Source organism: Salarias fasciatus, chromosome 8, assembly GCF_902148845.1.
Source record: "Salarias fasciatus chromosome 8, fSalaFa1.1, whole genome shotgun sequence".
In the NCBI taxonomy this organism is placed as follows: Eukaryota; Metazoa; Chordata; class Actinopteri; order Blenniiformes; family Blenniidae; genus Salarias; species Salarias fasciatus.
This window is the reverse complement of record NC_043752.1, coordinates 21,349,000-21,372,336: the sequence shown is the minus strand read 5'-3', so window position 1 is coordinate 21,372,336 and position 23,337 is coordinate 21,349,000. Positions and strand designations below refer to the sequence as shown.

Here is a 23,337-nt window from a genome sequence, read left to right as displayed (position 1 = left end):
TGTTGTAATTTGTTCTATTTATTCTGCACTTTAAGAACTGCAGTTCAGTTTTGTTGTTTTAATGTACCAGGACAGCATAAACATTCTGATTCTGATGCTCTGCTCTGTTTGACTTCAGCTCATTTCTTGCTCCATGTTCTCTAGTTTCTACTGCTCGTAGAAGGAAAGCAGCCCTTTCTCTTTTCTTTGGCTCCTCAATTTGTAGAACACACATCTTTACAGAGCTGCAACTGACAATTAGTATTGTTGAACACTAATCTATCAGTTATTTTTTCGGTTGTTCGATTATTCGACGACTCAAGACTTTTGTCTTTGAGTCACCTGTTCTCGGTGGTCCCCTCTGGGGTCTAGCACAGTTCTGTGAGTTGGCTCTCGATGTAATCCATAGGGCGGTGGGCCTGCACAGCCTGGTCTTTGGTCTGATCCGGCCTCCGGTGGGCTTCCTCACATCAGGCTTCCATCTTACGATAGAGTTCCTCAGCCTGTGTTCCAATCTGATGTAGTTCCATTGCTCTTTCTCTGATCGCACTGCAGTGGTGTTTATCAACCCTGACAGCTGCAGAGCCTCCTTATTGGCTGCTGTCTTGCGCACTTTTCAATAGATCAGAACAACCCCGAGGCCAATTAGGAGATGCCCTGCCATCCACATCTCCGACATCCTCCAATGAGAGAACTGTTAGTAACAAGACTGTCCACTTGTTCCAAGCGTCCATGGTGTAGCCCAAAGCTAAAGTCCTTCCAGGACATGCTGACTAGCATTCCTCGGCAGTTGTGTTGAGGGACCATCTGATCAGTTCCATGACTTTCAATTGAAGGATTCACACTGTCAGACAGAAGTTTCCAAGAGTTAATACAAGATGACTTGCAAAATTACTGAATTCTTTGTAAAACTATTTTCATTCACTTTTTAACTGTTTTACATGATGTGTTAAAACAGAAACTAACAGTTAAATCTGTCTGTGTTTAATCTGCCTCTGCGTTTAGATGCTAAGAAATCTGAAAAGGCAAAGAAAAGCAACAGAAAACAACCATCATCAACCAACAAAAGTCAGAAAGGGTCCCTGGCTGATCAGCCCCCCTCTGGCATCACCATGAAGGATGCAGCCATGGCCAAACGCTTCGCTTCGAAAGCCAAGACAGAAATCAACAAGCGCAAGAACGAGAAAAAGGCAAACGAGAAGAAAGCGGCTCGGACGCTCAGCGCCATCCTCTTTGCCTTCATCACCACGTGGCTGCCGTACAACATCATGGTGCTGGTCAACACCTTCTGCCAGGACTGCATCCCTGGAACCCTGTGGGCTCTGGGCTACTGGCTGTGTTACGTCAACAGCACAGTCAATCCCATGTGCTACGCGCTCTGCAACAAGACCTTCAGGACCACGTTCCGAGACATCCTGATGTGTCAGTGGAACCAAGGAAGAACAAGCCACAGTTTCCGCAGAGGCAGGCGGTCGCCTACCGGAAGAAAGAGCCAATCTAGCAGCTCGGTGGAAGAAATACTGAGCGGCACCTTTCCACACAGTACTGCTCTGGCCTTCTGGGCATTCTGGAGCCAGAGATGAGGTCCAAGGACAGTCTGTCCAACTGTTGGACATATGGCATCTTGACAGCTGTGGGACACATTGATTTAGCACATGGCTCCTGAGGGTTACCTCACCAAATCTTCATTCAGCATGTCAGGTGTTCACAGCTTCACCACTCAATATGCCACTGAGTTTTTCATTTTAAGAGCATAAATTGTGTCCAGAGAATGATGCTCTATTGCTCGAGTCAGTTTCAGACTGCTGACAGCACGATGAAGAGCATTAAAAAGTGAGAATAATAATAATATTTTAATTACATTAGAGTGTCAACTTTTATCTCTTCCTTTCTGTGAGCTCACTGCCACCTTCTGGCTTAACATGTACATTACAGCTATCTTATGGTTTAATTATTATCAACATTTCTAAAGAAAAGTGTGTGTGACAAATTTAACTTAAATTTCATTTAAAAAACTGTAAAAAAAATAAACTGTGATTTTACGAGTAGAGACGAGTAAAGAGGAGCAGAGAGGGGGAGAGAGTGTCTGGACCCTCTGGGTCCTGCCCTCTTGGCTGGTTTCTGTCTTCTGCCATGTCAGCGTCTTTCCCTCTGGGTTGTGTGTCTCTGTGCGCCTGTCCCTGGGGTTGTGTAGCCCTTCCTGCTGCCTGTGTTTGGTTTTCCACCCTGTCTGCGTCTCCCATCCTTCTGCTGGCCTTGTCCCTCCCTGGTTCCCAGTGTCGTTAGCCTGATGTCCTTCATCGGTTGTGTTCAGCCTCACCACATGTGCCTACCTGACTGTCCAATCATGTCCCATCTCGTTCTGCCCAGTGTAGGTCCTGCTCTCTTCATGTGTCTTTGTCAGTGCTGTTGGGTCTGTTTCCATGCTGCGTCAGCTCGGCTCTTCCCTGTGTTCCTCGTGTTTGTGGAAATAAAGAGTTGCAGCTCTTCCTGTGCTGCCTGGGCCTGGGTCCTTCACCTGCACTGCCACAGAGAGCAGCAGAGAGAACCAAGTGCAGAGGACTGCGACCAGATCACTGAGAATCTGTAAATGAGCATTTTGTCATTTTAACAGGTATAAAAATCTGACCTGAGACCAAAAATAGTTTTTTCATATGGAGCGTATTTTCTTGTTTTTCTTGTTGGTCTCATGGTGCAGACTGGCAGCCTCTCTTCCATCGGTCTACCCAGCGTACCTGTGGCCACACACACAGTTTACCACTACCAAGCATAGAATGAATGAATAATGCAATTGTAAAGTGGCTTTGCGTGCCCAGAGAAGCACTGTATAAAAGTAAAATACAGTATTTATTGTTAATATTAATACTGTTCAGATATTTTTTAAGTGTTTCAGATTCAAACCATACATTTTCTTCTCCTTGATGTGACACCAGGACAGTTTTAAACTTTGATTTCAAGCATTGCTGGGGTGTGCATCTTCAGTATTTTGTGTCTGGATAATGATCATAATAAAGACATGAATGAACTTGTTCATCCATGAATGCCCTGAGACAGGATTATTTTGTTTGGACAGTCAAACTGTTGAATATTTTATGTTGATGATATAGATATATATTTACCTTTGGGGATACCTGCACAGGCTCCCCTAGGCTGCAGCCTCGGGGCCCCGTGTGTCAAGGGGCCCCTATATTTCACTGGAAAGTTGGATTTGCCTGTATTGGTCCCTAAGGCAAGGAAAAAGTCAAGAATGATGCACTGGCGCAAAGAAAGAATATCCTGAGGGCCCATGAATCAAATGGTACTCTCATTGAATACTTTCTGAATCTTACAAGTTTGAGGTGTTTTGAGTTTTTGTTAAAAGCACCTGTTAAAAGCATTTCGGACAGTCTGAAAATAAGACTAAACATGATCAGTTTGGACACCAGCAATTTAAGTTTAGAGATATTTCTCAGATGGTAAAAACTGTTCCTGAGCATCTGTTGGGAGTGATGCTGAAAGGACACGGAGCTGTCAAATACAACATTCTCCTGACATATGAGCGTTGCCTTAGAAGCTGATGTGTTGTTTAATATCTAGGATCAAATTGTCTGCAGATATAATTAAAGTTTTTGTTTTGTCATTGTTTAATTGAAGAAAATTGTCATTTAGCCATGTCCTGATTTCTTCCTAACGATGCAGTTTGTGGATTTTACAAGATTTGAATGAAAAGTACAGGTGGATGTCATCAGCATAGCGTTTGCTACAAATGGAGCTGTAAAATCTTATGGTTTGACCAAGAGGGAATGTGTACAGCATAAAGAGAACTGAGAACAGATCCTTGAGGCTCCACAGGCTATGTCTGTATGTATCAGACATTATTCCAAACACATCTCTAAGTCTGTTTATCATGATGGTGTGATCTACAGCATCAAACGCTGAGGAGACATCCAGTAGAACCAGGACTGGGTTCGATCCAGAGTCAACTGAGATCCAGCAGAACCAGGATTATAAGTAAGTAAAACTTAGTTGTATAGCACTGTTCATAGATCAACCGTCACAAAGTGCTTCACAGTGGAGGAGAATCATATAAAGGTCAAGATATAAGGATAAAACATCACATGAATGGAGCTTGATACATAAGTTTTTCAGGATGTTGCTGGACGCTTTCAGTCGAGGAGTCTCTGTAGAGCGCTGCTTCCAAAGCCTGACTGTGTAAGTTGTGTCGCCACCACTTTTCCCAACATTTAGGATAAAAAGGAGAGTTTTTATACGATAGGGGAGTATACAGGATATCAGCCTATAGTTCTTAAATTCATGTTGGTCCAAGTTAGGTTTCTTAAGTTTGGGTTCTACGACTGCATGCTTGAAGGTAGAAGGAAACACACCAGAAGAGAGCGACAGGTTGAACATTTTGGTCACCCATGGTCCGGCTGTGTCAAAAACACTCACAAAGAGCTTAGATGGAAGCACATCTACAGGACTGGAGGAGGGTTTGGTTTTAGCCATCAGTGTTGAGACGTCTTCAAGACACACTGGAGTAAAGGAGGACCAAAGACGTATCGGTGGTTCAACTCAGCTGCTTCAGGTGGATGAACTCCGTCTCTCTGCCAAGTCTCCATGAGGAAAAAAAAGGTCCAGGTTTACTCTGGTGAGCAGTTCGTTCAGAGAGAAGGATTTGTTTTTGATCGAGCTTTCAGTAGACCAATACCCTTCCTGTAAGGAAGCGGCGGTGAGGAGGGTCGAAGGTCACACTCCGCCGGCAGATGAAGACAGCAGGCATCTGAGTGAGGGCGATCAACCGGCTGGATGTATCGCGGACGCTGCAATCGCCGGGACAAACAGCGTCTCATGAAGCCACGGGGGCCGTTCCAGCAGCTGGACCGTCTCAGAGCCTTGAGTTTTACCAAGGTTCCATCTCTTTACCCACATCTCCTTCGGCGCCTACTGTCCTGTTATCAGACTGTCCTATCCTTTTCTCTCTCTCTGTCCCCTCACCCCAACCACAATAGCAGGAAGCTCCCACCTCTGAGCCTGGTTCTGCAGGGTTCTCCTCCTCTGAGCCTGGTTCTGCAGGGTTCTCCTCTGAGCCTGGTTCTGCAGGGTTCTCCTCTGAGCCTGGTTCTGCAGGGTCCTCCTCCTCTGAGCCTGGTTCTGCAGGGTTCTCCTCTGAGCCTGGTTCTGCAGGGTTCTCCTCTGAGCCTGGTTCTGCAGGGTCCTCCTCCTCTGAGCCTGGTTCTGCAGGGTTCTCCTCTGAGCCTGGTTCTGCAGGGTTCTCCTCCTCTGAGCCTGGTTCTGCAGGGTTCTCCTCTGAGCCTGGTTCTGCAGGGTTCTCCTCTGGGCCTGGTTCTGCAGGGTTCTCCTCTGAGCCTGGTTCTGCAGGGTTCTCCTCTGGGCCTGGTTCTGCAGGGTTCTCCTCTGAGCCTGGTTCTGCAGGGTTCTCCTCCTCTGAGCCTGGTTCTGCAGGGTTCTCCTGTGAGCCTGGTTCTGCAGGGTTCTCCTCCTCTGAGCCTGGTTCTGCAGGGTTCTCCTCTGAGCCTGGTTCTGCAGGGTTCTCCTCTGGGCCTGGTTCTGCAGGGTTCTCCTCTGAGCCTGGTTCTGCAGGGTTCTCCTCTGGGCCTGGTTCTGCAGGGTTCTCCTCTGAGCCTGGTTCTGCAGGGTTCTCCTCCTCTGAGCCTGGTTCTGCAGGGTTCTCCTGTGAGCCTGGTTCTGCAGGGTCCTCCTCCTCTGAGCCTGGTTCTGCAGGGTTCTCCTCTGAGCCTGGTTCTGCAGGGTTCTCCTCTGAGCCTGGTTCTGCAGGGTTCTCCTCTGAGCCTGGTTCTGGAGGGTTCTCCTCCTCTGAGCCTGGTTCTGCAGGGTTCTCCTCTGAGCCTGGTTCTGCAGGGTCCTCCTCCTCTGAGCCTGGTTCTGCAGGGTTCTCCTCTGAGCCTGGTTCTGCAGGGTTCTCCTCTGAGCCTGGTTCTGCAGGGTTCTCCTCCTCTGAGCCTGGTTCTGCAGGGTTCTCCTCTGAGCCTGGTTCTGCAGGGTTCTCCTCTGAGCCTGGTTCTGCAGGGTCCTCCTCCTCTGAGCCTGGTTCTGCAGGGTTCTCCTCTGAGCCTGGTTCTGCAGGGTTCTCCTCTGAGCCTGGTTCTGCAGGGTTCTCCTCCTCTGAGCCTGGTTCTGCAGGGTTCTCCTCTGGGCCTGGTTCTGCAGGGTTCTCCTCTGAGCCTGGTTCTGCAGGGTTCTCCTCTGGGCCTGGTTCTGCAGGGTTCTCCTCTGAGCCTGGTTCTGCAGGGTTCTCCTCCTCTGAGCCTGGTTCTGCAGGGTTCTCCTCCTCTGAGCCTGGTTCTGCAGGGTTCTCCTCCTCTGAGCCTGGTTCTGCAGGGTCCTCCTCCTCTGAGCCTGGTTCTGCAGGGTTCTCCTCTGAGCCTGGTTCTGCAGGGTTCTCCTCCTCTGAGCCTGGTTCTGCAGGGTTCTCCTCTGAGCCTGGTTCTGCAGGGTTCTCCTCTGAGCCTGGTTCTGGAGGGTTCTCCTCCTCTGAGCCTGGTTCTGCAGGGTTCTCCTCTGCGCCTGGTTCTGCAGGGTTCTCCTGTGAGCCTGGTTCTGCAGGGTTCTCCTCTGAGCCTGGTTCTGCAGGGTTCTCCTCTGAGCTTGGTTCTGCAGGGTCCTCCTCCTCTGAGCCTGGTTCTGCAGGGTTCTCCTCTGAGCCTGGTTCTGCAGGGTTCTCCTCTGAGCCTGGTTCTGGAGGGTTCTCCTCCTCTGAGCCTGGTTCTGGAGGGTTCTCCTCCTCTGAGCCTGGTTCTGCAGGGTTCTCCTCTGAGCCTGGTTCTGCAGGGTTCTCCTCTGGGCCTGGTTCTGCAGGGTTCTCCTCTGAGCCTGGTTCTGCAGGGTTCTCCTCTGGGCCTGGTTCTGCAGGGTTCTCCTCCTCTGAGCCTGGTTCTGCAGGGTTCTCCTCTGAGCCTGGTTCTGCAGGGTTCTCCTCCTCTGAGCCTGGTTCTGCAGGGTTCTCCTCTGAGCCTGGTTCTGCAGGGTTCTCTTCTGAGCCTGGTTCTGCAGGGTTCTCCTCTGAGCCTGGTTCTGCAGGGTTCTCCTCCTCTGAGCCTGGTTCTGCAGGGTTCTCCTCTGAGCCTGGTTCTGCAGGGTTCTCTTCTGAGCCTGGTTCTGCAGGGTTCTCCTCCTCTGAGCCTGGTTCTGCAGGGTTCTCCTGTGAGCCTGGTTCTGCAGGGTTCTCCTCCTCTGAGCCTGGTTCTGCAGGGTTCTCCTCTGAGCCTGGTTCTGCAGGGTTCTCCTCTGGGCCTGGTTCTGCAGGGTTCTCCTCTGAGCCTGGTTCTGCAGGGTTCTCCTCTGGGCCTGGTTCTGCAGGGTTCTCCTCTGAGCCTGGTTCTGCAGGGTTCTCCTCCTCTGAGCCTGGTTCTGCAGGGTTCTCCTGTGAGCCTGGTTCTGCAGGGTCCTCCTCCTCTGAGCCTGGTTCTGCAGGGTTCTCCTCTGAGCCTGGTTCTGCAGGGTTCTCCTCTGAGCCTGGTTCTGCAGGGTTCTCCTCTGAGCCTGGTTCTGGAGGGTTCTCCTCCTCTGAGCCTGGTTCTGCAGGGTTCTCCTCTGAGCCTGGTTCTGCAGGGTCCTCCTCCTCTGAGCCTGGTTCTGCAGGGTTCTCCTCTGAGCCTGGTTCTGCAGGGTTCTCCTCTGAGCCTGGTTCTGCAGGGTTCTCCTCCTCTGAGCCTGGTTCTGCAGGGTTCTCCTCTGAGCCTGGTTCTGCAGGGTTCTCCTCTGAGCCTGGTTCTGCAGGGTCCTCCTCCTCTGAGCCTGGTTCTGCAGGGTTCTCCTCTGAGCCTGGTTCTGCAGGGTTCTCCTCTGAGCCTGGTTCTGCAGGGTTCTCCTCCTCTGAGCCTGGTTCTGCAGGGTTCTCCTCTGGGCCTGGTTCTGCAGGGTTCTCCTCTGAGCCTGGTTCTGCAGGGTTCTCCTCTGGGCCTGGTTCTGCAGGGTTCTCCTCTGAGCCTGGTTCTGCAGGGTTCTCCTCCTCTGAGCCTGGTTCTGCAGGGTTCTCCTCCTCTGAGCCTGGTTCTGCAGGGTTCTCCTCCTCTGAGCCTGGTTCTGCAGGGTCCTCCTCCTCTGAGCCTGGTTCTGCAGGGTTCTCCTCTGAGCCTGGTTCTGCAGGGTTCTCCTCCTCTGAGCCTGGTTCTGCAGGGTTCTCCTCTGAGCCTGGTTCTGCAGGGTTCTCCTCTGAGCCTGGTTCTGGAGGGTTCTCCTCCTCTGAGCCTGGTTCTGCAGGGTTCTCCTCTGCGCCTGGTTCTGCAGGGTTCTCCTCTGAGCTTGGTTCTGCAGGGTCCTCCTCCTCTGAGCCTGGTTCTGCAGGGTTCTCCTCTGAGCCTGGTTCTGCAGGGTTCTCCTCTGAGCCTGGTTCTGGAGGGTTCTCCTCCTCTGAGCCTGGTTCTGGAGGGTTCTCCTCCTCTGAGCCTGGTTCTGCAGGGTTCTCCTCTGAGCCTGGTTCTGCAGGGTTCTCCTCTGGGCCTGGTTCTGCAGGGTTCTCCTCTGAGCCTGGTTCTGCAGGGTTCTCCTCTGGGCCTGGTTCTGCAGGGTTCTCCTCCTCTGAGCCTGGTTCTGCAGGGTTCTCCTCCTCTGAGCCTGGTTCTGCAGGGTTCTCCTCTGAGCCTGGTTCTGCAGGGTTCTCTTCTGAGCCTGGTTCTGCAGGGTTCTCCTCTGAGCCTGGTTCTGCAGGGTTCTCCTGTGAGCCTGGTTCTGCAGGGTTCTTCGTTTCTTCCTTTAAAGGGAGCTTTTCCTTCCCTCAGCCTCCTCTGCTTGGCCATGTGGATCTGTTGGGTTTTCTGTGTAAAAGTATTTGGGAATGACTATGTTGTAATTGGTGTTATATCAATAAATCTAAAGTGAATTGACTGAATTGACTTGAATTGTCGAGATTGTGTCTGTATTTGGAGATTTGGAGGATTGCAGTTATGCAAACCAAAGTTAAACCAGAACTCAGTCTCCTCCCAGAAAAAGAAACAGTTTTGCCCTGAAGTCAAAGAAGATGAAAGAGGAGGGCCAAAGTTTAAATCAAAGCATTTTTAGTGGGCGGGACTTTAATGTGTTAATTACAAAAAAATTAATACGTTTAATTGCAGTTTTCATTTCGACCGAGGCAGAACATTGATCTATTTCGTGGTACACAGATTACTCTGATGCACAAATCAGACCTTGGCTCTTGGCTACAACTGATGGAAGGTTCATTCAATTTAAAAAAGCTCCGGAGGGTTCTGCACTCGCAGCAACATGCTTTGCATTGAGATAATGTCACCGAGATCAGGAGCGCCGCTGGTAAAAAATCTTCTTTTTGCACAATTTTCTTAAGACCAATTTTTTTAAAAAGGGTTCCATCAGTTAGCTTTTTTGAAAATAATTTTACCTCTCCATCTGTCACGCCCTGTACCCCTGCGACCTCGTGGAGGCGCTGGGGTCCTGTTCTGTGTTTGTCTGCCCTCATGTTCTCCTGCCTGGTCTGTCTCGTTAACTCCCTGATGTGCTGCACCTGACCCCCCTTTATTAAGCCCCAATGTCCTGGTGTGTCTTGTCGGCTCCTTGTGGGTCTGTCCGTCTGTTCGCGTGTCCTGGCCTGCACCTGCTGTGTTTTTTGGGTTTCCCGAGTTCCTGGTTTCCTGGTTTCCTGCCCTCCTGAGTTCCTGGTTTCCTGACATCCTGAGTTCCCCTTGGAAATAAAAGACCCTTTTTGAACTCTGCCTGCGCCTGGGTCCTTCCACCTCTCACCCGTGACACCATCAGTTCTAAGAATTAGGTGTGTGCATCACTGTACCAGGAAAATGTGCAGTGAAAAAAAAGTCAAACTTTTTTTGGAAAACAGAATTGAATTTTTTTAACATGTGAATTTTTTTGTAATTTCTTAATTGCAATCAGTGTTAAAGTCCCACCCCTGGTGCTTATCCTGTTGTTGTTGTTGTTGTTGATTCACATTTATTATAGCCTGTTTTTTTCCTTTCATTTGCATTTTGCTTTGTCATGTATATCCATTGCACAGGAAGCATCTTTATAGATGTTATCACTATGGATAAATGTGTATGTGTGTACCATATGCATAAGTATCCTAAGCACATCTTTCTGTAGTGTTTTTGGATTTCTGATGCCGTCTGGGAATGCGTTGGGAGTTTACACTTTCATTATATCATATTATAGTAATATGAAAAGTAAACAAGTGAAAGGATCTTGTCCATGTTTGAAGGGGCTGTGGATTTGAGGTGAATCCAGTCTCATGTTGGATGCAGTGCTGCGTCTTTCCTGGAGGAGTATCTGACACCTTGCATTGTGGGTAAAGTAGGCAGGCTTTGCTAGAGACTCTTGGGGAATGTAGTCAGTAACAGAATGTGATTGAACTAGAAGGTTGAAATCCACTCAGCAGCCGCTTCCTTTCCTCTCAGGCTGGTTGGTGTCTTCATCCCTCAGCGCCCAGAGAGCACAGTGTCTGCGTCACCACCGGAGCAGATGGAGGGGAGGGAGGAGGGGGAGGAGGAGCAGGGAAGCTGTATGCATCTCCTGCATCAGCGCCAGCATCACTGCCACGCCAGCCTTCGTCACCGGAAAACAAGGAAAACCGTCGTGTTCAGCAGCAGCAGCCGCTCCTCCTCCACTACGAGCGTGTTCACGGATTATAGGCTGATATATTTCTGTCTCCTTCAGGCTCAAGTGTCTAAAAGCTTCCCTTCGACACAGGAGGGGGTTTCTCAGGCATGACCTGAGGAGAGAAGAGGAGAGGAGAGGAGAGGGGAGGAGAGGAGAGCCAGCCATCGACATGGGAAACCAGGAGGCGAAGCAGAGGAAAGCTGCAGCAGCGTCTGGTAATGGAAGCTACCCTTCACTGGATGAAGGATGGAGGGAGGGAGGAGGGGATGTGACAAAAAAGGGGGGCAAGAAACATGTAAAGCATGGAGGGAAAGGAACGGGAGGCAGCGGAGGAGGAGGAGGAGGGGGAGGGACGGGAGCAGGAAAGAAGAAAAACAAATCTGAGTCCAAGTCTTCTGTTTTCTCCATCCGCAAAAGAAAAGGGAACCTGAAAGGGAAAGCCTGTTCATCGGTGACGGGCTCAAAGGAGGACGTTTTGGTGTCTCAGCATGACGAACTGGACAGCAGCAAGACACCTGACCTGTCCGGGGACGAGCTGGGACAGTCAGACACAGAGGCGGTCGTCCCCGGGAAGAAGACAGCAGGACGAGAGACAAAGGAGGGAGATGCAGGAGAGAAGCAGGAGGAGCGGAGGAAGGCGTCCACCGCCGCCACGTCTCCGGTGGAGGACGGAGGACACAAGGCAGGCAGCTCCGGCTCCGACACCGACATCTACAGCTTCCACTCGGCCGCCGACCACGAGGACCTGCTGGCAGACATCCAGCTGGCGATCCGGCTGCAGCATCAGCAGCACCGGGGCGGCGGCGCCGGCGGGGAGCAGGGCTGGGGGGCCGGAGACGACAAAAGGAAGCAAAGCAACGGACTGGTGAGGCTGACCCCCCCTGAGGTGCTTGACCTGACCCCAGAACTGGAGCTGGGGTCGGACGCCCTGTCCTTCCTGGAGCAGGGTCCTCAGTCCAGCTCAGGGAGGCGTGCAGAGCTCCCCGCCCCCTCCGAGGTGGAGGTTAGGGAGGAGGAGGGGGTGGAGCAGGGGCTCAGGGAGATAGAAGCCCCTCTTTGTACAGCCCTGGGCATAAAGGACCAGCATGCTTTGCAGCAGCAACCCCCTCACACAGACATCTCCATGGTGACTTCAGGGGGGGCAGCAGGCAGCCCTGTCACCATGGCAACCGGTGGTAACAGCTTCCTCCACACCACGTTTGACAGTGCTGGGAAAGCCCCCGAGGAGGAGGGGGGGGAGGAAGGAGGAGGTGAAGCCCCTCAGCAGCAGGAGGAGGAGCAGGAGGGAGGGGCGTCCCCGGACATCAGTCCTCCACTCACAGACAGCAACAACAAAAGTCCCCAAACCACCACCGTCCACAATTCAGGGACGATGCTTGAAGACGGCGAGGGTCACCTGGGGTCCGGGACCAGCGCCGAGTCCCTGGAGGACTGTCTGAGCGCCCCCGCCGACGGCTCAGGCTCCGCCCCCTCCGAGCAGCAGGTCAGGAGGAGCAGCGTCTGCTTCAGCCCCCTGCACACACAGGACAGCCCCACCCTGGCCAAACGGCTGCTCAGGTCCACCCACTCCTCATCCTCCAGCCCCGTGGTCAAACCCTACCCCCCCATCTTCCCCTCCTACATCAAGACCACCACCCGACAGCTGAGCTCCCCGGGACACTCCCCCGCCCTGTCCCCCTCCCACAGCCCTCTGTCCCCACGCAGAGCCCACCAGCAGCTGCACAGGTACCAGCGCTGTTCTGACAGGTTTAATCGAGTCTGCTTTCTGATTCCAGAAGTTGGGACAACACAACGTTTCAAATGTTAAACTGAGTATTTCAAATAGGTGTGAGAGGGATGCCGTGTTACAGTGCTTTTTTCACAAAAAAGTGAGAGTTTGAGAACAACTTGGTTTAAAAAAAAACAAAAAACACTTCAATTAATGAGGAAGTAAAATAAATGAAAGCTTTGCCTTTTACAGTTTATACAGAGAGACAGGTACTCACAATGCTGATACAACACCAGTAGTTTTTACTGTGAAATTACCTGAAAGTTCACGTCTGTCATGTACATGGGAGCCTGACCATGCAGGGGTCGAAAGGTCAGCAGCAGGATTTTAAACTGGACACGGACCACAGCAGGGAGCCAGAGGAGAGACTTTAACACAGGTGTGATGTGGGGCCTCCTGGTGGAGCCGGTCAGCAGCCCGGCAGCTGAGTTTTGGACGTACTGAAGACGATCAGCTCTTTCTGGTTGAGGCAGTGAACAGGCTGTTGCAGTAGTCCAGCCACGGGGATATGAAACCATGGAGGATCATTTCAAGCTGGTTCTAAGACACCATGAGTCTGAACTGAGTGATGCTGCTCAGCTGGAAGAAACAGGTTCTAACCAGCTGCCTTGATTGGTGGTCTAGAGACACGGCTTCATCAAAGACCACCCCAAGGTTCCTCAGTTTGTTTTTAGCTGAGAGGCTCAGATCACCACGGTGCTGCTTAATAGTGGGGATGGCACTGTCCAGGGCAATGGTAAGTCTTTTTCTGAATTTAGTTGGAGGCTGTTGTCACTGAACCACTGCTTAGTTAGTGACGAGCAGTTTATTAAGGAGTTGAGTTTGTGAGCTTCATAAGGCTTGAAGGAGCAGAACAGCTGCAGGTCGTCTGCAAATAGGTTGTCGGACACATCACTGAACTGGTGGATCAGCTGACCCAGAGGAAGCACAAACAGTAGGAACAAGAGGGGTCCCAGAACTGAGCCCTGAGGCACACCGCACTGCTGGTTGCCTGGCTCAGACATGATGTTGTTGGCAGACAAACAAAAGCTCCTACCATCCAGATGTGAGGAGAACCACTGGAGCACTGGACCTGACAGACCAATCAGATCCTGCAGCCTGTTTATCAGGATCTGGTGGTGGACTGGGTCAAAGTCGAGTCGGCTGACATCAGGATGTCTGGACTCTTTCAGTAGAGCAGTCTCTGTAGAGCGGTGTTTCCAAAGCCTGACTGAAACGACTCGTAGAGGTTGTGCATTTGTAAAAAAGATGTGAGCTGTTTCACCACCACCTTTTCTAACATTCTGGACAAAAAGGGAGTTTAGATATCAGCCTATAGTTTTTAAGTTCATGTTGGTCCAAGTTAGGTTTCTTAAGTTTTGGTTCTACAACTGCATGCTTGAAATTAGAAGGTAAGGATCGACCGATATGGCTTTTTTTAGGGCTGATGCCGATGCCGATTATTGGTACTTATGGAAACCGATAACATGGAAACCGATATTCATTTGCAGTAAAAATTAACATTTTGGCGTCAAAATTTAGCTGTGGGTGGGACATTGTTACACAGCCCAGAGCAGTGACTTCAGACAGAGAGAGAGAGAGACGGCTGTATATATGATCCAAAGAGCACGTTTTTAAATTCATTTATTTTATTGGCTGTTGGTGGAAAAAAAGGCCGATGCTGATTATTAGAAAAACGCCCAATATCGGCCAATATTATCGGCCAGTCCGATAATTGATCGATCCTTAGTAGAAGGAAAGACACCAGAAGCGAGCAACAGGTTGAACATTTGGGTCACCCACGGTCCAACTGTGTCAAAAACACTCACAGTGAGCTTAGATGGAAACACGTCTACAGGACTGGAGGAGGGTTTGGTTTTAGCCATCAGTGCTGAGATGTCTTCAAAACACACTGGAGTAAAGGAGGACCAAAGGTGGTTCCACCTGGACAGCACAAGGAAGGTGCTGGGATTTAGTCTTTTACGGCTCTGATTTTATCAACAGACAAGGTTGAAAAGTCATTGCTGTCAGCCTTACAGGGACAGGAGCAGCCATAGGAGCAAGAGACACCATGGAGATCCTGGTGTCAAATAACACGTTGGGATTTTTCTTATTTGATGCTATCAGAGCAGCAAAGTACTTGGATCTTGCCTCCTTAGTGGTTTATATAAGGAGGACATTAAGTCCCTGAGGTGTAGTCTGTGAACCTGGAGCTTCATGGATTTCCAGAGGCGCTCAGTTTTCTGACACAGTCTCTTCAGGCTCAGGATGTTGTCCTTTAACCAGGGAGATGCCTGCTTTCTGGAGACATGGCTGGATTTTAGTGGAGCCACTCGGTCCATAATGGAGCCACAGAGTGAGTTGAAACAGCACATAAAGCATCAGCGTCAGAGCAGTGGGTCAGATCACGAGAGTCAAACAAGGCCCAGAACCTCTCAGCTGTGGTTTCAGTGATGATCCTCCTTTCTACCTTTGTAGAGGCAGGCTGGGGTTCAGGTGGAAGAGTCCGTTCAAAAAACACACAGCTGTGGTCCCTCAGATGGACATCCTCTACACACACATTTCCAACATGAAGACCAGGTCCAGAGTTTGACCGTTTTTGTGGGCGGGGCCTGACACATGCTGCTGGAAATGAAAAGAGTCAGTCAGAGGTCAGAGGACAGCTGCTGGGTTATGTGAGCCATCGTCAACGTGCAGGTTGAAATCTCCAAGGACCAGAACTTTATCCAGTTTCATGATGGAGGACAGGAAGTCATTGAAGTCATTTAGAAGACACCAGCAGGACAGGAGGACAGTAGAACAGGAAACAGTGAAATGCATTAGAGGAGCCAACTTTTATAATTGAGAACTCAGAGGAAGTGAAGTGGTCAGTGCTCATCGTTCTGCAGGTCTACCTGTCCCGGTACACAGCAGCAGGACCCCCCACGGTGACACAGACAGCCTGTGGATGCTTCTTGAGACGATGTAATGCTGAGGAGCATTTGGCGATCGTGTACCAACAGAGCAGAGGATGCTCGGCAGGGTTGTGAGGTGTGAGTCCAGCTGCTGAAGTGAGTGCTGTGACTGTCGGCAGGACGGCGGTGCGCCGGCAGCGCTCCCGCAGCCTGGCCGGGCCTCTGAGCCGCTCGGCCGACTGGACGGAGGAGCTGGAGAGGAGGCTGAGGAGCAGAGAGGAGGATGCAGGAGGATCCGGGGGGTCCGGGGAGTATCTGCTGGGCTACCGAGGAGGCAGTCAGCCCATCTGTGGGACCAGGAGGTCCTCCTGTGGACAGGTCTCCACCTGCAGCTTTCAGGACGTCTTCACAGGTGAGGTTTCATTTTACTTCAACACTCACAGAAATGATTTGATCTCTGTCATTCTTCTGGAACAATAAATATTTTTGCTCAGTCATTCCTAAGGTCGAGATCTCCTCCTGTAAACCCTTATGTTAAAGGGCAAAATACACAAGCCAATCAAATTTTTTATGTTTTTAATGGTTTTGTCATAGTGGGATGAGGAACTCAATAAATGCTAATTATTACTAAAATATCTCATTATTTTTTTCATTTTTTAGGATATTGTTTTTGTAGAAGGTTGAGGTCCAGACTTACAACAGAACGCATAAGTCTTCTTGTACTAAATACTTTTAATTTTGAATATCTGGTAAGTCATAACTGCGTGCAAGTGTTGTTGTAGTTTGTTTCCATGACACCGAGGATGAACTCAGTTTGAAGAGGTACAGTATGTTTTCATGAAACAAGCATTCATTCAGTCCTTTTTTTTTTTTTGTCCCTTGTCCTGTTCAGCAGCTGGGGCGTGCAATACTGTATGATTGTAGCCTTTTACTATCCGAACAGATTTTAATGTTAGCAGCAGGACGAGACTGAACCTCCTGCTGCTGCTGCCTTTATTTAAAGCTGGCATCCGGCATGGCTGAGGACAGGACCGGGACGGAGACGCTCAGAGAGCGAGAGACAGAAAGAGAGAGAGATAAAGAGAGGGAGAATGGGGGGGGGGGGCACAACCTATGTACAAATGCACAACATATGCAAAACAGTGTTGTCAACGCACTACACGCAACCAAGAACAATCCCAAACCCCAATCTAGTCAACACCAAAACAGAGCTGACAACCATCACAAAAACTGACAGAACCATACATATACATAATTTTTTTTTTTTCCTCCCCCCCTGACGAACCATAGTAGTGAACAGACTAGTAACTAGTAGTAAACTCGGGGCGTGCATCAAGAGAGGGCTACTACAGATCACCATTATTCTAACCACCACAAGAAGACAAGGTAACCCAGTATGTGAAGAGTGATTAAAGATCAGCGTGATCATGCAAATATAATGGTGATAGTGATCATGCATATATGACCTCTGACCCCTGAGAAGGCCAGAAGCAGGCCAGAGAGGCCCTCAGAGCCCAGACAGAGACCACAAACCACGAAGTAGTATCCTGACATGTTCAGGAGGGAGGGTCTGTATTCACAGACAGTAAAATACAGCAGCTCATCTTATAGAAAACATAGTTTTCCTGCAGTCCTTCCTGGTGACGCCAGGTGAAGCCGTGCCCCTCCTGCCCCCCCTGCCACTAATGACAGTAAAACTCTGATGTGTTGTTGAAGTACTGTCATCTCTCCAATAGGGGGCGGCCATTACAAGCTTAAAAAACAGGCACTGCAATGTGAAATGATCAGCTCCTGCTACATCTTACACTGAGCTCCACCTTCCTGGAAGTCGCTCCCAGGTTCCCCTGTAGCTGGGCGTGCAGGGTGAACAGTTCCCCCTGTAGCTGTCTGACCGGCGGTGTGTTGGGCCTGCAGGGCGAACCCTTCTGGAGAAGCTGTTCCTGCAGCAGCAGCAGGAGGAGCCGGAGGAGGCGGAGAGGCTCTGCTCCAGGATCCTGGCCATGGGCCTCCTGCTGCCCTTCACAGACTGCTTCAGGGAGCCGCTGGGGGGCAGCACGGCCCACATCACCTCTGCCACGTCAGCCAAGTTTGACGTGAGTCTTCACTGCACACACCTTCATTATCAACATCTTTCATTTCTTTGTTCTTCAGATGTCTGCTTTATATTAGAGAGCCTGGTCACTGGTTGGAACCACTGAGAGTTTCCAAAAGAGAAATTTTAAACTACAGCCTTAAAACACTACTGTAAGCCCCAGAGCAAAGCCCCAGAATCCTCCCTGGGAGACGCTACAGGGCAACACATCACTGAGTTCATGTTCCTCTTCCACGTCCAGTGTGCAGTGGGCCACTTGGCAGCTCCTCACTCCAGTGATCTGCCTCCAAAAGAACATGAAGATGTCCTCGACTTGAGCTGAGCTTACCACCCTGTTTGTTTCCATAGCATGACCAACTCTACACCTGGGCTGCGGTCAGCCAGCCGCCACATTCCCTGGACCCTCTGGACGGGAGGCTTCCAAGTGTCAGGTGCCCCTGGCCCCCAGCCAAGCCTGGAGCAGAGAGCACACCCGGACCGGGACCAGGACTGGGACCCGGACCGGGACCCGGACCCGGACTGGGACCCGAACTGGGACCCGAACTGGGACCAGGACTGGGACCTAAACCCACACAAGCAGGTGTGTGTGTGTGTGTGTGTGTGTGTGTGTGTCTATGTGTGATTGGGCGTGAATTCTGTTTATTTTTATTTATCTTTTTTTTTTTCTTTTTCCTTGTTTGGATCACATTATTTCCAGTAATCACATTACTTCCATAATGTCAGGATTCTGCTCTGGCTGGCTTTTGGCAGTCCCAGTCTCCCTGGGTCCTGCTGAGTACTCATTGCAGTCAGTTGGGGACTGCCACCCTGCCTGCCTATTTAAGCCTCGTTTTCCTCTCTAGTCTGCTGTGCCACTGCAGAAGCTCTCTCCTGCTCAGTCTATCTCTGTGAGGGATTTCACCTCGACCATGCCACGCCTCGCCACGCCACGCCACGCCACGCCACGCCACACCACGACCTCGCCACGCCTCGCCACGCCACGCCACGACCTCGCCACTACCTCACCTCAAGTCAATCTGCAGCACTGCAGCCAGGCTGCAGTCCTGGCGACTCTCTACATTGAATAAACCTGTGCAAACCTCATCTTGTCTCTGTCTCTCTGCGCTTGGGTCAAACGGCACTCTTACCATGACAGAACGATCCGGCCAGATCCCAGACCCAGCAGAGAGGCGCCCCACCACACCCAAGGAATGCTTGGATGCTGTCGAGGGTTACCCGCATCATCTGGGAGAACAGATGAGCGAGTGTATGTCCATGGTGAGCCAATTAGCGAAAGCAAAATCAGCCCCGGGTGCATCTGTTCCGCCATTGGACCCCCCACCCTCGGTGACCCATGGAGCAGCCTTCAGCCAGCCACGCATCATCTCTATCTCCTCTCCGTCAAATGATGGGGGAGTGGTTGGAGGAGCCAGTGGTTTTCTGCTGCAATGCAAATTAGTTTTTGAACGGGCTCCAGAAGAGTTCCCCACTAATGCTTCCAGGATTTATTACTTGACAAACCTTGACTCACGGGTGCTAGCTTGGGCCCGAGCCATCATCGAAAGTGCCGCGTTCACTAACTACTCCTTTTCTCGTTTTTCATCTGAGTTTAAGAAGGCCTTCGACCACACTGAGGAGGAGGGGGATTTCTCCTAGCTGCTGACAACGAGACCAGGAGGTCGTTCCATTGCGGACTACTCAGTGGCAGCAGCCGCAAGCGGTTGGAATGACATAGCCCTGCGTGGGGTGTTCCTGTTTGGGCTACGTCCGGAGCTCCAGGCTGAACTGGCACGCCGAGAGGATATAAGGATGCTGGACAACCTGATATCCCAAGCGGTTCGGCTGGACAACCACACCCGGGAGGTCAGCCCAGGTAAGACGGTCTCGGCCCGCCCCAGAGTTCCAGCGCCCACAGTTGAGTTCCAGATGCCATGGAGGTTGACCGTATCCAGCTCACTGGGCCAGAACGCCAGCGGAGGGTGAGTCTGGGACTGTGTTTCTACTGTGGGGAGTCCGGCCATGTCCTGAACAGGTGTCCCAATTGGCCAAAAGACAGGGCCTGCCAGTGAAAGTGGGGGGTCTGGCGGGTCAGGAGGATCAAAGTCCCCTTAAGAAAATTTTGTTGCCTGTCACCTTGTCATGGGGGTCAGTGGAGGGGCAATCCAAGACTCTGGTGGACTCGGGAGTAGAAAGGAATTTCATCTCAGAGGGGCTGGTGCGGAGGCTGGGGGTCGACGTCGACGGGTATGCTCCAGTCAAACGGGTTCTCAGTGCTTCTGGAACCCAGGTTGCCGTTGTCAAGTCCTGCACAGTTCCTGTTACTCTGCTTTCCTCCGGCAACCACAGGGAGGAGATAGGTTTCCTTATTCTACCCCAGTCCATGGATGAGGTGATCCTCGGGTACCCCTGGCTGCAGCTCCATGACCCTGTCATCTTAATGACCGGGGGAAGGGTGATCTCGTGGAGTACTCACTGCCTGGCCAACTGCCTCTGGTCAGCAGCCTGCTCTCCATCTCTGCCCATCCGTCAGCCCACTGTGGAGGCTGTTGATCTCTCCCTGGTGCCTCCGGTTTTCCGTGACCTGGCCTCTGTGTTCAGCAAAACCAAAGCCTTGTCTTTACCCCCTCACAGGCCCTACGACTGCCATCAAACTGGTGAAAGGGGCGACCTTGCCGTCGGGGAGATTTTACAGCCTGTCGGGTCCCGAGAGGGAGGCCGTAGAGGTCTACATCAAGGATGCACTGAAGGCCGGGATCATCCGACCCTCCTCATCACCTCTCAGGGCAGGCTTCTTCTTCGTCAGTAAGAAAGATGACTCTCTTCGCCCGTGCATCGATTACAGGTAGCTCAACAACATCACGGTCAAGGACAAATACTCGTTACCCCTCATGGACTCCGCTTTCGAGCTGTTACAGGGAGCCACCATCTTTACTAAGCTGGACTTGCGCAATGCGTACCACCTGGTCCGCATTTGTGAGGGGGACGAGTGGCTGACGGGGTTCAAGACACTGGTGGAACACTTTGAGTACCTGGTCATGCCCTTCAGCCTCACCAATGCCCCAGCAGTGTTCCAACGTCTGATTAATGATGTGTTGAGAGACTTCCTGAACACTTTTGTTTTTGTGTACAGTGACGACATCCTGGTGTTCTCTAGATCTAAGGAGCATGTCAACCACGTCCGGCAGGTGCTACAGAGGCTCCTGGAGAACCAGCTGTATGTCAAGGCAGAGAAATGTGAATTCTTCTCTGCCTCCACATCATTCCTGGGGTTCACCATCGCGGAGGGCTCGATCCAGGCGGATCCAGCTAAGGTCAAGGCGGTGGTGGACTGGCCGGTCCCCCTCAACCGCAAGCAACTGCAACGCTTCCTGGGATTTGCGAACTTTTATACGTGCTTCATCAGAGGCTACAGCCAGGTAGCATGTCCCCTCACCCAGCTCACATCCACCAAGTCCCCCTTCACCTAGTCTGAGGAGGCTGGGAGGGCCTTCGCCCAACTCAAGGAGTGCTTCGGCAGTGCCCTCATCCTGAGACAGGTGGACCTGGTCCAGCAACTCATTATGGAGGTGGATGCATCTGATGCTGGAGTCGGCGTTGTCCTTTCGCAAAGGTCATTGGACGATGGTAAGGTCCACCCCTGTTTTTTTTCAAAGCGCCTGTCTTCCGCAGAGAGGAACTACAGCGTGGGGGACCGGGAGCTGCTGGTGGTCAAGTGGCCCTGGAGGAATGGCAGCACTGGCTGGAGGAGGCGAAGCAGCCGTTTGTGGTTTGGACTGACCACAAGAACCTGGAATACCTCCGATCTGCAAGGCAGTTGAACTCTCGGCAGGCCAGGTGGCATTGTTTTTTGACCGCTTCTCGTTCTCCATCAATTATCGACCAGGCTCCCGGAATGCCAAGCCCGATACCATCTCGTCAATTTGTTGGTGAGGGAGAGGGGAGTAAGGAGACTACCATTATCCCAGTGGATTGTGTGGTGGGGGCGTTGACCTGGCCCGTTATGGAGCGGGTTGGTGAGAGGCATTGGTGGGTGAGCTGGATCCTGGGGGTTGTCCAGCCAACAGGACATACGTCCCATCCAAGGTCTGCGGTGAGGTGTTACACTGCCTTCACTCATTCAAACTCACCTGTCATCCCAGGGTCAGGAGAATGTTGTTCCACCTGCGCCGCAGATTTTGGTGGCCTGGTACATGGAGGGACGTCAAGGATTACCTCCGTGCCTGTCCCAAGTGTTCTGCGGGGAAGTCTTCGTCTGCCCCTTCCTCTGGTCTGTTACAGCCTCTGCCTGTTCCTAGACGCCCCTGGTCTCATATCGCTCTGGACTTCGTCACGGGCCCTCCCCCCTCCTGTATCCTGATGATCGTGGACCGGTTCTCCAAGTCAGTCCATCTGGTCCCCTTGCCCAAAATGCCTTCGGCTCACAAGACGGCTGACCTCCTCACGCTCCATGTCATCAGGCTCCATGGTATCCCCGTTGACATCGTCTTGGATAGGGGACCTCAATTCACCTCGCAAGTGTGGAGGGCTTTCTGTGAAGGGGTGGGGGCTTCCGTCAGTCTTTCCTCCGGGTACCACCCGCAGTCTAATGGCCAGACTGAGCACGCCAATCAAGCCATGGAGACGGTCCTGCGCTGCGTGACGGCTTCCAATCCTGCGCTGTGGAGTGGCCTGCTTCCTTGGGTGGAGTACTCCCTCAATACGTCTGTGTTGGTGGCCACGGGTCGGTCCCCGTTCGAGGTGGCTCTGGGGTACAACTGTTGCCCCTGCTGGAGAGGGAGGTTGCTGTCTCCTCGGTGGGACGGCACATCCGCCAATGCCAACGGGTCTGGCGCCTCACCAGGGCCACCCTTCGCCAGTCTTCGGAGGAGAATGCCAGGTGGGCAGATCAGAGACGTGCTCCAGCTCCGGACTATCAGGTGGGACAACAGGTCATGCTGTTGACTCGCAACATCCCATTAAGTCTGATTTCCAGGATGCCTCGGTTCATCGGTCCATTCTCCATCTCCCGGGTCATCAAAAGTCTGCGGTCAGGCTGTCCCTTCCCCCGTCGTTGCGGATCCATCCCACATTTCACGTGTCCCAGGTGAAGCCCCATCACTCCAGTAACCTCTGTCCCTCTCCTGCTGACCCTCCTCCACCTAGGTGGATTGACGGAGGGCTCACCTACATGGTGCGCCGGATCCTGGATGTCCGGCGTCGGGGCCGGGGCTTCCAGTACCTGATTGACTGGGAGGGGTACGGCGAGAGGAACAGCAGTGGGTTCTGTGTTCCCGCATCCTGGATGGGGAGATGGTGGCTCAGTTTGACCGGGACCATCCCGAGAAGCGTGGTGGTCTGCCAGGGGCGTCCCTCGAGGGAGGGGCACTGTCAGGATTCTGCTCTGGCAGGCTATGGGCAGTCCCAGTCTCCCTGGGTCCTACTGATTACTCATTGCAGTCAGCTGGGGACTGCCACCCTGCCTGCCTATTTAAGCCTCTCCCAGCCACCTGGTCCATGCCGGATTGTTATCCTCTCTAGTCTGCTGTGACATTAGGTGCATTCACAATGGCAAAGCCAGAGGTAGGCGGAGCTAGACGAAGCAGACGGCGCAGCCGTGGGGCGGAATTATAAGTCTGCCTCCAACTCGGACAACCCTATGGTTGTCCATGTTTGTGTTTCTCATGACTCCCACCGTGGGGGGTGTTTATTTATGCAAATGAAGCGCGTTATCATTGATGAGGAGAGGGCTCGGGTCCAATCCCCTGCCTGTCTGAACCAGAGCGGTGGGCCAGGTAGCGGTGAGTTGCTCTCCAGCAGCTCACAGCGACTCCTCTGTGACCGATCTCGTTTGGGTCTCGCGAGTTTTCAATCAATCAATCAATCAATTTATTTTTGTATAGCCCAGTATCACAACAACAGTTGCCTCAGAGGGCTTCAAGATGTTACATTGGTCAGTAAAAGTAAAAACAGTGAATAAGCATAACGGTAATATGTCAATATTTACAGTAACGAGACAGAACGAAGCAACCACCGCCTTCGACCCTCACATCCGGCAAGAAAAAACTCCAAAAACCCAGTGGGAAAAGAAG

General features: G+C 51.8%; 2 protein-coding genes across 2 annotated transcripts in view; both read left to right on the top strand.

Moving 5' to 3' along the window:
* The window catches only part of chrm3b (cholinergic receptor, muscarinic 3b), a 37,035-nt gene extending 35,555 nt beyond the window's left edge, over nucleotides 1-1,480 (top strand). The window contains 2 exon segments of the mRNA XM_030097574.1: nucleotides 985-1,413; nucleotides 1,416-1,480. Coding sequence (XP_029953434.1) covers nucleotides 985-1,413; nucleotides 1,416-1,480 — 494 coding nt within the window.
* A 9,064-nt stretch (nucleotides 1,481-10,544) lies between these two features.
* The window catches only part of fmn2b (formin 2b), a 32,983-nt gene continuing 20,190 nt past the window's right edge, over nucleotides 10,545-23,337 (top strand). Inside the window, exons 1-14 of the mRNA XM_030097573.1 lie at nucleotides 10,545-11,732; nucleotides 11,880-12,282; nucleotides 15,378-15,610; nucleotides 17,113-17,291; nucleotides 17,639-17,761; nucleotides 19,049-19,142; nucleotides 19,868-20,067; nucleotides 20,185-20,336; nucleotides 20,400-20,685; nucleotides 20,737-20,893; nucleotides 20,939-20,981; nucleotides 21,565-21,648; nucleotides 21,826-22,017; nucleotides 22,412-22,504. Coding sequence (XP_029953433.1) covers nucleotides 10,727-11,732; nucleotides 11,880-12,282; nucleotides 15,378-15,610; nucleotides 17,113-17,291; nucleotides 17,639-17,761; nucleotides 19,049-19,142; nucleotides 19,868-20,067; nucleotides 20,185-20,336; nucleotides 20,400-20,685; nucleotides 20,737-20,893; nucleotides 20,939-20,981; nucleotides 21,565-21,648; nucleotides 21,826-22,017; nucleotides 22,412-22,504 — 3,245 coding nt within the window. The 5' untranslated portion in view covers nucleotides 10,545-10,726. The remainder of the gene's footprint in view (nucleotides 11,733-11,879; nucleotides 12,283-15,377; nucleotides 15,611-17,112; nucleotides 17,292-17,638; nucleotides 17,762-19,048; nucleotides 19,143-19,867; nucleotides 20,068-20,184; nucleotides 20,337-20,399; nucleotides 20,686-20,736; nucleotides 20,894-20,938; nucleotides 20,982-21,564; nucleotides 21,649-21,825; nucleotides 22,018-22,411; nucleotides 22,505-23,337) is intronic.